The sequence below is a fragment of the Athalia rosae genome, chromosome 7 (genome assembly GCF_917208135.1).
Source record: "Athalia rosae chromosome 7, iyAthRosa1.1, whole genome shotgun sequence".
NCBI lineage: Eukaryota > Metazoa > Arthropoda > Insecta > Hymenoptera > Athaliidae > Athalia > Athalia rosae.
The window spans coordinates 15,853,536-15,865,234 of NC_064032.1; the positions used below are offsets into that span (position 1 = coordinate 15,853,536).

The window sequence follows — 11,699 nt, forward strand, 5'->3', positions numbered from 1 at the left end:
TAGTAATATTCTGTATTATGAGCATGAAAATAAGAAGAGGCTGTTTCAAATAGCCACCTCAATCCTGTAAGCAATAAAAACCAACAATGGGAGTTTGAATTTTTCATTTATTTCATGATTCAGCAATTATTTTTCATGTATGATTAATAAATGTAGCATAACTCGATTCAATATGATCATAATATATAGAATAATAAGAGAATAATAATAATATATCATGTATAATACTAAATATATGATGCGATGGTCCGCAATGCATAAAATCTATTTCCCCATTCAAAATATATTCGTTTCGCGGATTTCAGTACATTGGCTTTACTTTTGTCTCATTTTTACATACAAATTTATAATTCTGTTGCGAATAAAAGAAGAACATAAGAAACGGAAACAGGGCAATGAAAAAACTAAAAACATAATGGCTGTAATTTCATACAAAACGGGACCAGCAATTGAAACTTATTCAAGAATAACTATTCAACTATTATATGTATTTTTTTGTGGCTTTTCTGTTTTGTATTTTTTTTTGTTGTTTTTTTTTTTTTATTTAATAATTTTTTTTCGATTTCATATTCATAGTCGTTGTCTCTACTCGTACAACTTGAGAGGCGTATTTATTAGCAAGAACTCTTAAAACGTTAATTGATTGGGAATTATCTAAGGAATTATTAAAATAAAATCAGATTAGTAATATTGAAGTAGTCTAAATATCAACTAGCATAGGTATGTATTATAGAAATAATATAAAATATTTCAAAGTGTTCTAAAAATACGCAGAATTGTGAGTATAGGGAAAAGTGCACGGCGAACATCGTTATACATTGTACTAATTTGTTTGGTCTCCGTCCTTTTTTTTTCATTTTTCTCACTACCTCGTGGTGTGTGACAATCATATCACCGTTTTTACGATTAGAATATTTTTTCATCGCCTCTAATGCCAATGTTGCAATCAGTTTTGCATTGGAATATACTCATCACATATTGGACAGTACTTTGAAATATCTGCATCGATAAAGTTTGCACACTTCTCACAAGTATACCGAATTGCAATCATGAATTTATAGATTTCAGAATCCAGGCGAATGTTAATGAATCATTGGACAGAAAAATTATAGTATTTAACAGACTCAAATATCAGCAAAACTCTTCATCTGTGAATGTATTCTCATTAATTTACTTAGATTTTTCTGAAAGGCTATGAACTTTTGAAATATATCGAAGATGAAATGTGTCGAAGTGGCCAATAATAAGATGTGATAACATATCTACTAAAATAAAGTACATTCAACAGTATAGATATAGTGCTTAAGTGTAATTAAAAATTTAATAAGGTATAATGCTCATATAAATGAACAAAACGAAAATATAGGTATATACTTATATAGTTATGTAGATATTATGGTCATAAATTCTAACAATTCCCAATCTGCCACACAATTAACATTGAAGTTTTTTCGACAATAAATTTAACCGCACGATTGTCAGTAAATGAATAAAAAATATCTGATGGAATTTGACGATTTATTCAAATCTGATCAAACTGCTATTAAGACGCTGGGGATATTGTGTGAGCATATAATAAGATTTAATATTATTATCAACATCGTTCAAAAGAATGGGTAATTTACTCATTCCAAAGCTTCTTTATCTATGAGCTCTAAAGATGACTATCTCGTTACTAAACGCTGTGTATCGTTAAATCTAACTCATAGGTAACTATTTTTAGATCGGTAGTTTGTACAAATGACTTGGCTTAGTTTCGTCGACTTAGTTTTTATAAAAATGAAACTCAAACTGCTGCTTAGCAGTTCCCTCGATAAGAAAATGAAGAAACTGCAGCATATGGCACGGGCAGCGAAATGAAAAATTTTAATAAAATTAACGACGTGGGTATTCTTTTCAGTTTTACTACGTATACATGGCTTCCTTTGTGCCTTAACTCGATTAAACTGTGGTACCTGAAAAATTGGAATGAAGGCGTTCAAAATCAAAGTAAAGCATCTGGTATTACAAAAAAGAAATGTTGAATATGCAAATTGGCAAACTAAATATTCGATGAATAATGAATGTAAAATTTATATTGTCTCGAGATTTCATACATTCAATTTAGTACGTAGACTAATTGAAATACAAAACGTTAGCAACTTTTTTTAATTTTTTTCTGTTCCTTTATTTTTATTTCAACTTTTCTCGCCATGCATTTATGAAATGCACGAAGAAGTTATCCTATCCTAACTTAGAATCAAACAACAGTTGACAACAGAAAAATTGATTCTCCACAGTGAAACCAAGATGAAATCAACAACTAATGTTCCAAAGTCATTACACTTTTAGTGAGTAATACAGCGTTTAGTTACCTTTGAGTTAGATTTAACAGTGAAGCTGAGTGGGTGGTCAATTACTCAATAGCGTAAAGCATGTAGAGATTACCGGAATCATTGCCAGGGGGCACGAGTGCGTGGGTAGGCGGTAGGACAGCAAAGCCCAGGAACATGAAGGTGCGGACGAGCATAGCTGAAAAATAACGTATACGAACCGATATTAAATTTGTCAGTAAGAACTGCTTCTTAAAATAATATCTTTAAATAAGTGGTTTTATAATAATAGTTTATGGCAATGGTAATAATGAAATCATCACGTGATGAGCCTATAGCACTCGAAATATGCCAAAATTGAAAGAAAGCCAAGAGTCTCGGATCAATTAGCCGGATCATCCGAGTGGCTTGTTGTTTTGCCATTTGTTGAATCAGACTTTTCAAATATCATAATGGTCCGGTCGAGATACAAGTATAAGGTCGCAAACGTTAACCTTGATAATAAATCAACCTTGACATTCGCTGTTTGCTGCTTTCATAGATAATTTACACCTTCGATTCTTCATTTTTTAAATAACTTAAGAAACTTAAAAAACCGCATCAACTTAATCAAACCAATTGTGAGGTGTAGCCACTTATGTCATTTCTCGATGACCCGAAAGATTCAGGACAAGCTTACCGATAAGCTCAAATATACGGTTATAAAAAGACTCGATTAGATTCGCAATCTCGTGTTTTTCTGAAAAGTAAAATATTTGAAATGTTAACTCTACCTCTGTCCGAGCGATCCTTCCTGAGGCAAACAACGACGTTTGTGCAGTGTAGCGTTTCCTCAGCATATTCTAATAGCGAGACGAATCCCTCTTTAGATCCTTCGGGAAGAAGGCAGCTGGGAACTTGGATGTAAAGGCAACCCTGCCATACCACTGTTTCCCACTTGACACAAGTACTCTCTGTCAAGCGTAGCGCGAATGTAATGCGTAACGATTCACGCTTTTTCAATTCATTTAGTAGTTCATTCTCCTAGAAACGATATTACTGCATTAAAATAAAATTTGTCGACAAATATCTCTATTGATAATTCAATTCATCTACACTGTATTGGACAGAAGTATATTCTATTTATGACCAAAAATCGGTCGACGAAGAAATTGGTATCTCACTTGAACGATGTGGGAGCTCACAGAGAGCTGACTCTGCTTAATCCCCACGCCGCGGCTCTCTGTGTTGACTGTTGAGACAGACAAGGCGGCATGGGGCGCATCAGGACCACCACAGAGGCCCCACGCCCAGCGTTATACAGTAGTGCTGCTGCTGTTGTCTCATTCCCTCATACATACCCTCCTCAATGTATTTACTTGACATCGCACTGAAATTCGATCAAACAAAATTAACGAATTAGATTTGTTTGGCTGAAATCATCGGATGGATCGTGACCCAGATATATAGAAAACGTTATTTTTGAAGCAAAGATACTCATGTTTGTAGGTAATGGTCATAGAATTATTGACACCGCAGGTTCCTTGGCAGCCAAAAATACAAGTAATGTACGTGGGAGTGAAACATATAATTTTTGTTATTCCAGCATTGCTCCTCAATAAATAGGAATAGAGAACAAGCTACAGACTTTGCATTTCGCTCAGTTTCATCTCTGAATTAATGCATTTTATCCAGAAGAACTATTTCATTGATTTAGTTTATCAGACTCGCTGCGCCATTGTTAGAAACTTCAAACAACGTAATTGAACTTAGCGACCTTTGAATTAATAATATTGTACGCATAAGTCAGGGCTATTAGACTAACTTCAGGCAATCTAGATGTTACAGGCATCACATCTGTGTTGTAAAAATTCAGGCAAATGCTAAGGATTTGAGAGATGAAACTGTTTTTGCTGAAAATAGTGAAAGTATGGTTATTGTATTTACCTGGGCCTCGGAACCATTTTAAAATAGTCAATCTGTTGGGTCTAATAATTTGGTAAATAAATTCAATGTATCAATTGAATTGATTTGCTTGAGAAGGGGTTTGCCCATCGAATTTTGTGCAATGATAATTTTTGCTTGAGCTACTGATCAAATTAATGCAAGTTAATACTGGCCGTAGCCAAATTCTGTCTGGTATTGCTTGCGCTATGCCGTTGATCTCTAGTCGAAAAAAAATAATCAACTGACTGGTACCAGGGTTTGTGTTCCAAATTTATAAAGACTCAAAGTGCGCGCAGTATGAAAACATTGTTGAATGCCCAAGACGTCATTAAAATGGGCAGAACGCCAAATGTACCTTACTGGTATAGGTGAAAGAAACTGGCTTTGATTTAGCTCTTGGGAAATCTTCAACAAAATTCATGCTTGATCTGGCCAAAAATCTTGTCATTTTGTTTGCATCATAACATTACACATTGATGTGCAAAACAAGCATGAATAATGGTCACCACAAGTTGTATTGTTTCTTTTCTCTTTATGATAATCAAGTAAATAATCTGACACTGATTATGCTAGATAAAAGATAGTGGAATAAAGAATAAAGAATCTGGATTCGAAAGGAATTTTTGAAATGAAGTACAACATTAAGTGACCCAATATTTAATCTGTCGTTTCTTTGGCTGAATGATATATTTCTGTTGGTACGAAATTTAATTTTTCTTGACCTGATTAATGCTCGACGCTCAAACAAGTTTACTACAGTATTGCAGGATCAATATTACCTAGCACACAGATGTTATTGGACATGCAAAATGAAATTCCAACATATTTGGCATATTGTGAAGTAGCTAACTTCTGTTTTATTGCCTATACCACTAAAAAAATTAGAAGACGATACCAAACACACTTCCAGGAAGCACGAATGCGGATGAGCAAATTTAATCAAAATGGGGCAAACTGTGAAACGGGAAAGTGCTGTAAGCTATGATAAACCAGAAATGGATTCAATGATAATGATTATCAGTTTAATCAATGTGACCGAAATTAACTTTTCAAGATAATATTAAACTCTGGATGACTTAGCATGGTAATGTTTGCTCGATTTATTAAGATATAGTCTATTGACAGCTCCTTAGCGTAATAAGAATTATTTGAAGAGAGCTGAAGTCAGACACAAGTCGCTTGATATAGACTGGTAGTTTATTTTAATAATCAATTGAACATAATCGGTTGACCGATTGGAATTTTTCCTACCAATGTCAGTCATAATCATTTAATTGTTGCTAGTTTATTTCAAACTTTCTGACTCCATATTATCAACAGCAGATGTAGAGGAGCTATCATTAGTTTGTAAATCGAAAGTAAAGATATTCAGAATAAAAATGCACGCATCCATGATGTTAGTATCTTATCTCTGCAGTGAGAAGAAATAAAAAAAAAAGCACCAGACAACTGAGTTCATTCAAAGATCAGTAGTCATTATACATATGTTAACATTAATATAATAGTAGAGTTATAAATTGTTATGTGGTCAGTAGAAGGTTCGATTCTTGGTTATCTGGAGGACGGGATGTCAAAGCTCAACGGCCGCAGTGTGAATAATAAAAGCGCAACGTGTGGCAGATACTTCAGCCGAGGTTCACGTTTCATTACCGGATTCCGAGGTTATAATTCATTCTAAGAATGAAATACAACCGGAGCCGGAAAAAAATTCGGGATAAATGAAGCCTAGATAAGGAGGGGTCAATGTGAAATTTTTTTTTCACAAAGCAATATTACATTCATCATATGATTTCCATTCAACTGCGAATTGTCAGATATCATTTCAACAGACTATTGATAAAGAATTTACAGCCCTGTTCACTTGTTTATTTGGAACTGACGCAAATTGACTCTTCGATTGTGTGTATATCAAGAATCCCCATAGTATTTCCTCATAACATTACTTTATGTTAGCAGTTCATAAGTGTTTCACGATATTTTAATTTGAAAACCCTACATAATAGTTAAAATTAAGAATGTTTACCTGGTATAAAAAGTAATTGCAAACACGCAACAATAATCGATTTTTATTGACCAAAAATTAATCACCAATAATTAAATTCCGCGATTAAATTGGCATTCGAAGAATGGAATGCAAAGAGTCAAGTAGAGTGGCATCGACAACTGGTAATATTCCATGTTGTCTCTCAAAATTCTAGCACGTTGATTACATTATCAAATTTTCTCTCATGTTGTGTAACTGTATGCGCTGCTATTCGAAAAATAATTTTTTTAAAAAAGAAAAAGAAAAAAAAACAATTCAAACTACAATATTCAACTAATACATACGTCACGTTTTCTTTAATTGAATAATGAAGTCACAGTATTATTAGCCATCAGAAAATAGTTTGAGAAAGAATTTTTGAAGAAACAATCCATAAATACCCTGATACGTACTCGTTCTTGTTTGTTCAATTCTTGTTTTACTCAAATATCCAAATACAATCAAAATCTCGCTACAGTGTAAGCAATCCGGAGAATAAATAATGAAGAATAAATAATGCCGCTGCATTCTTTCTGTGGCAAATTGGTTGATGTTTTTATCTATGAGTATATTGATAGTTACAGTACTAAATGAGTTACAATTGTAGGAAACTACGTTCTACATTTATCTATACTAACATGCTGACTCAGACATCTTTGTTTAATTCAAACCAGCCGTTAATTGTATGTACATAGGTAGATATTACATGCACAATAATGATAGCTGTATGGTAACTGATCATCGTTTATACAAAGAATTCGTTATATTTTCTGCAGTTGTGATTAGGTCATCAAATAATACTCAGGGTTGTTTGGGACGGGTTTTGCATTACCCTGTGCAAATACTCTGTACATAAGTATCAGACACTATGCTAAAGTTAGCTATCTAGTTGACCTGACTAAACTTTGGATTGCATCACTCTATCATTCACCATGAGAAATTGAGAACATTTATCCGAGCAAAACAAGTTAGAAAACCCTATGAAAATGTTAAGAATAATAATACTGATGGTAATGCCCATCGGGTAAGAACATGAAAATTTATTAAGTGATCACAGGCACAACTATATATATGTATATTTTCAAAGACTGATTGAATTTTTGGTGACAAATAGACGATGATGAGGGAACCGCACATATTTTTCCCTAGTTGACAAGAAAAGATGAGATAAAAATTCTGACGTCAAACTCAGTATGTCCAATGTGACAGAAAATGGTTAGTTAGCGGATCATCGATATGATTAAATTTTCCCAAAACCTGCTCCTAAGGTTTAAAAGTTGGTAGGCTTGAGAACTGATTCGTGAAAACAAAAAAAAGTCACACCATATCACCATAATGGGCAAACTTGCTAGATCGTTAGAAATACAGCAAGAATAATAGAATCGTATTGCCATTGTAGAGATAATCTTGGGAATCATACAAAATAATGATAATAGCACGAAAAATAATATTTACTCAAGTATATAAACATAAATGACCTGAGGTATATCCGTTATACAGTTTTAAATGTAACATCGACCAAATCTCAAGATTTGAGAGACTATCAAAATTACTAAAATTTCATGAGACCTACATATGAAAATTTTAATGATTGCATAATTCTACAGATCTGGAAGAGTTCCACATTATATTATCCAGGAAGTTATGATGACTTTACAATGTTCGAGACTTTTTGTATAACTTGAAGAACATCGAGGGAATTGTTGGGAATTCATAGCAAAGTATCACTTAGAATTACACCATGGCAGTAAATTTTAGGTGAAAGTGATAACTTGTTGATTTGACGCAATAAAAAGACATTCTCGTTCTGACTGGCCAATGAGTTTCAGACTAGTACGATTAGGAATTTGAATTCAGACAATGATAGAACAGAAGCAACACGTCAGCAATGACTCGAGGAATAAGCAGTTATCTAGGATATGACCTTAAAAGAAACATGGACAGAAGTGAGCGAAAGAGGAAGAAAAAAGTTTTGGAAGATTCTAGAAGTGAACCATAAATTTAACAGCAGTTAATTTCAAATACAGAGGACACCAATAATATCATAAAAAATTGATAGATCTTGAACTTAATAATAACAAGTTCATCAAGTATATGGGGATCAAAACAGAATCTGTTGTACTTTGATAATCTTATCACATGACAATTACAAATTTGGTGAAAAAAAATATGGCCGATGAAATCAGGACACGAGACTTAAAATTCGAAAAATATTTCGCAATACGAGTAACGAATGAATTTAGAAGGTAGATGGAGGTGAAAATGAATGATTGTCGAATAGGAAAATAACATAAACAAGACCAAGTATTAAGAATATGGCAATTAAGAGTACGCAAGATGGCGACAATCTTATGATAAAAATGGCGTAAAGTGTAGATGGTAACTCACCAATTACTGGATATTAAACTCGGCATAATTTCTTCGTTTTTACTACGTTCACAATTACTTAACGCCTGACTGACACTAATACTCATACTTCTTCTTTCGTAAAATCTTGATTGATTTTGATGAACTGCTTCGTGCAGAATTTTGCGCTTTCAAGCGATACTGGCTGTGTAAAATCTGAGTCTCTTTCAACAGTGAGGCTCCTGCCTACTCCGGTAGCTCGTAGCGATTGTTCGAATTCTTCCTCGCCACTTCCCAATAGGCGACTAGGTCTGTCTCTCTCATCTGTGACGTCACAATTGCGTTCCGCCATTTTGTATCCTGCGCGTCGCGCATGCGTGCTTGCATTTCAAAATTCAAAATTTCATGTCAAATTTCAAGTTGCAAATTTTTTTTTGAAGAAAAAAAATCATGTGTCTAACTTTTCAAGTGCTATTTGAAAAATTCATCGCTTTGACATTTTTTTTCTCCACAGCTCCCCGAAGCCCTTGATCAATTTATCGATGGCACTGCAACATCTTATCGTTGGTTGCTATAAAAAAAAACATGCATGTGCTAGGTTTAATTGTGTAGTCATAGATAAATCATCTTCCATCAAAAATTCTCAAATGGAAGATAGGATACTTTAGGAATCAAAGCAGGCGTTTCAGTTTATTTGTTTTCTTAACGCATTACTTTTATTCCATCTAGATAGATATAGAAATTACAATGGTACATCGCAAAGGGGAACCACACTGCAGCAAGGGAGAGAGAAATGCTGATATAGAAATTTTTGATTTCGGGTAATTTGGAATGTATGTACTTGATCTCGTCTATATTATATGTTTAGAATGATTCTACCACGTGTGGGGCGCGGGACAATCGAGATAATAGGTATTCGGTCAAGGCACGACACTTTACTAGCTAGATTACTTATCAAATAATTAGAATGATTCTTTCTTTCATTTTCTTCCATTCGTTTTTTTTCTCTTTGTATGATATAAAAAAGTACAATTCTCCTATATATGATACGGGCAATCAACATACGGTATCCACAGAACAGAGTGCGGCTTTTGCCTATGCTATAATTAGAAACCAAAAGGTTAATTTCTTAAATAGTTCGTAAACAAGACTAAAACTAGAAAAAACAGGGTTAGTAAACTGTGCATATAGAGTACTGTATCTAACCGCACATAATTTGGCGAACAAAGTCTTCGTAGTTTATGTTTCCCTGGGAATCCTCGTGCCCGGCCAATAGCGTCTCCACTTCCTCGTCGCTCAGTTTCTCACCTAAGTAATTATTAGAATAGCATCATAAAATTTCTAACTCATCTGAAATCTCAAGATATTTTTTGAAATGAAATATTAAGGATCGATGTTATGGTAATTTAAGTTGTAATAAAAAATTCACAGGTAGTTCTTCCTTACGTACCAAGTGTAGTAAGTAAATGCCTGAGTTCAGCAGAAGAGATGTAGCCATTTCCGTCTTTGTCAAAGTGCCTTAGCCCCTCAATGAAGTCGTCAGCTGTATCAGAAGTACGAGATTTACTGATTGCTTGGTAGATTGGAAGAAATACTTCGAAGCTAATTCTTTCATCCGGTTTGTGCTGATGAGTGAACTTCTTCACGTCAGATTCGGTCGGATTCTGTCCCAAGGCCCTGAGGGCATCGCCGATTTGAGCAATGTGAATTTTTCCATCTCCGCGACTGTCAAAGAGCTGGAATGCCTCTTGGAACTCTATTCATAATAAAAGGAAGAAATGAGAATGCTGTTTGTCTCCAAGACAGAAAAATTACCTGGACCTTCTTTACAAAAAAAAACTTGAAAACTAAATTTGTTAACCATATTATATCAAACTCACACCTCGAACTAAGACTGGAATGTTATTAATACCAATGCTACCGTGTCACTTTTGAGCATAATATTACCGAGATAATTTACCCTCAACCGATGACATCATCCTGTTGGACAGCTCTCGATAACTGTATCCGTACATCGTTTACAGGTGTGCTTATAGATAAACAAGTAAAATCACTCAAGATGATCAAAATGTGATTGCAAAACTATTTCAGTGCAATGCGACTGAAAAAGTCTCAAGGTATTCGGATTTTGATATAAAAATAGAGGTTACTGTGAAGCAAATATAGTTTAACTGGTATCTAACAGCAAGAAATGATAACTACAGGTTTGAGTACATGAAGACTCAATTGCCAACTGATGTCAGGTTGAGAATAAATTTTCGTAGGTAGAATAAAATTGAGAGAGAATCATAGTTGTTACTTAAAGGCAGAACGCTTTACGTTCACTTTCAAAAGTATAACCATAAAAGGTAATCTCGGATAAACCGACTCGGGGCGTGTCTAAAAAGGCGAAGATATTCTTGACCTGAATAAACTTCAAGAAAAAAATTTGCCCCTCTTAGGTATTAAGAGCTCAGTCACTCACCGGCCAGCTGATCTTCTGAATACGAAGCCTGAAAACACGGTTACAGCTTATTCAATTTACCGAATTAAGGGTCAAGAAAATGTATCTGTAAAACGTCAAAACTTACCATAATCGCAGTACGCAGTACGTTTGCTGTCAGATGCAAACTCGCAACAAGCTGAAATGACTAACCAGTAACCACAGGGCACTAACCACTCGCTAGTCAGACTTATGACGTAGTAACACCCAAAGAACGAGTAACACTGTAGCAGAATTCTTGACGCTATTTGTGATCGCCGGAAGTGACTCACTGGCTTGGAATTTTACTAAAATTTTGCTTTATTTTATCCTGAGTAGGCTTTATCCTCTCGTCTGCGTACGATATCAGCTAAATGGGATATCAGTTTTTCGCCTGGAATATGGGAGGGGAAAAATATGGACTAAATTATCGACAAGATCGACAGGCAAAGGTCAGAAGTGCACCTGAAAATGAACGCGATGATAGCTGTGTGATCATTCAGCAGAGATAATAAAAAGAAAGGTCCTGTATTACTTTTACGAATACCACGAATTAAGCTTTGAATATTTTGTAGGAAAATCTATTACGTCCTGAAGCCTACATCAAAGAATAATCCTCCAGTCAACGTCT

At 34.5% G+C, this 11,699-nt stretch overlaps 2 protein-coding genes across 3 annotated transcripts; both read right to left on the minus strand.

Moving 5' to 3' along the window:
• Positions 1-526: 526 nt before the first annotated feature.
• Positions 527-8,874, minus strand: LOC105683241 (ornithine decarboxylase antizyme 1). The gene is given in 6 exon segments (XM_012395702.3): positions 527-1,955; positions 2,355-2,511; positions 3,086-3,335; positions 3,476-3,577; positions 3,579-3,681; positions 8,650-8,874. Coding segments are annotated over 5 exon segments (657 nt in total). The 5' UTR covers positions 8,736-8,874; the 3' UTR covers positions 527-1,955; positions 2,355-2,395.
• A 426-nt stretch (positions 8,875-9,300) lies between these two features.
• On the minus strand, positions 9,301-11,319 carry LOC105683240 (myosin-2 essential light chain). Of its 2 annotated transcripts, XM_012395700.3 has the most exons (4): positions 11,178-11,319; positions 11,072-11,099; positions 10,058-10,363; positions 9,301-9,915 (listed from the first exon to the last, which is right to left on the minus strand). In XM_012395700.3, exons 1-4 carry the CDS (start codon positions 11,178-11,180, stop codon positions 9,809-9,811), a joined length of 444 nt encoding a protein of 147 aa, XP_012251123.1. In that variant the 5' UTR covers positions 11,181-11,319; the 3' UTR covers positions 9,301-9,808. The 2 variants fall into 2 exon arrangements, with proteins under 2 accessions (XP_012251123.1, XP_012251122.1); XM_012395699.3 differs by lacking the exons at positions 11,072-11,099; positions 11,178-11,319 and adding an exon at positions 10,568-11,005.
• Between the last annotated feature and the right edge of the window lie 380 nt (positions 11,320-11,699).

Excerpts from the sequence above, each read along its gene's own strand:
- LOC105683240 (XM_012395699.3), bottom strand. The coding sequence starts at position 10,622 with ATGTACGGATACAGTTATCGAGAGCTGTCCAACAGGATGATGTCATCG. Across the intron at positions 10,364-10,567 it reads GATGATGTCATCGGTTGAGG|AGTTCCAAGAGGCATTCCAG; the intron begins GTAAATTATCTC and ends TATTATGAATAG. Across the intron at positions 9,916-10,057 it reads GCATTTACTTACTACACTTG|GTGAGAAACTGAGCGACGAG; the intron begins GTACGTAAGGAA and ends ATAATTACTTAG.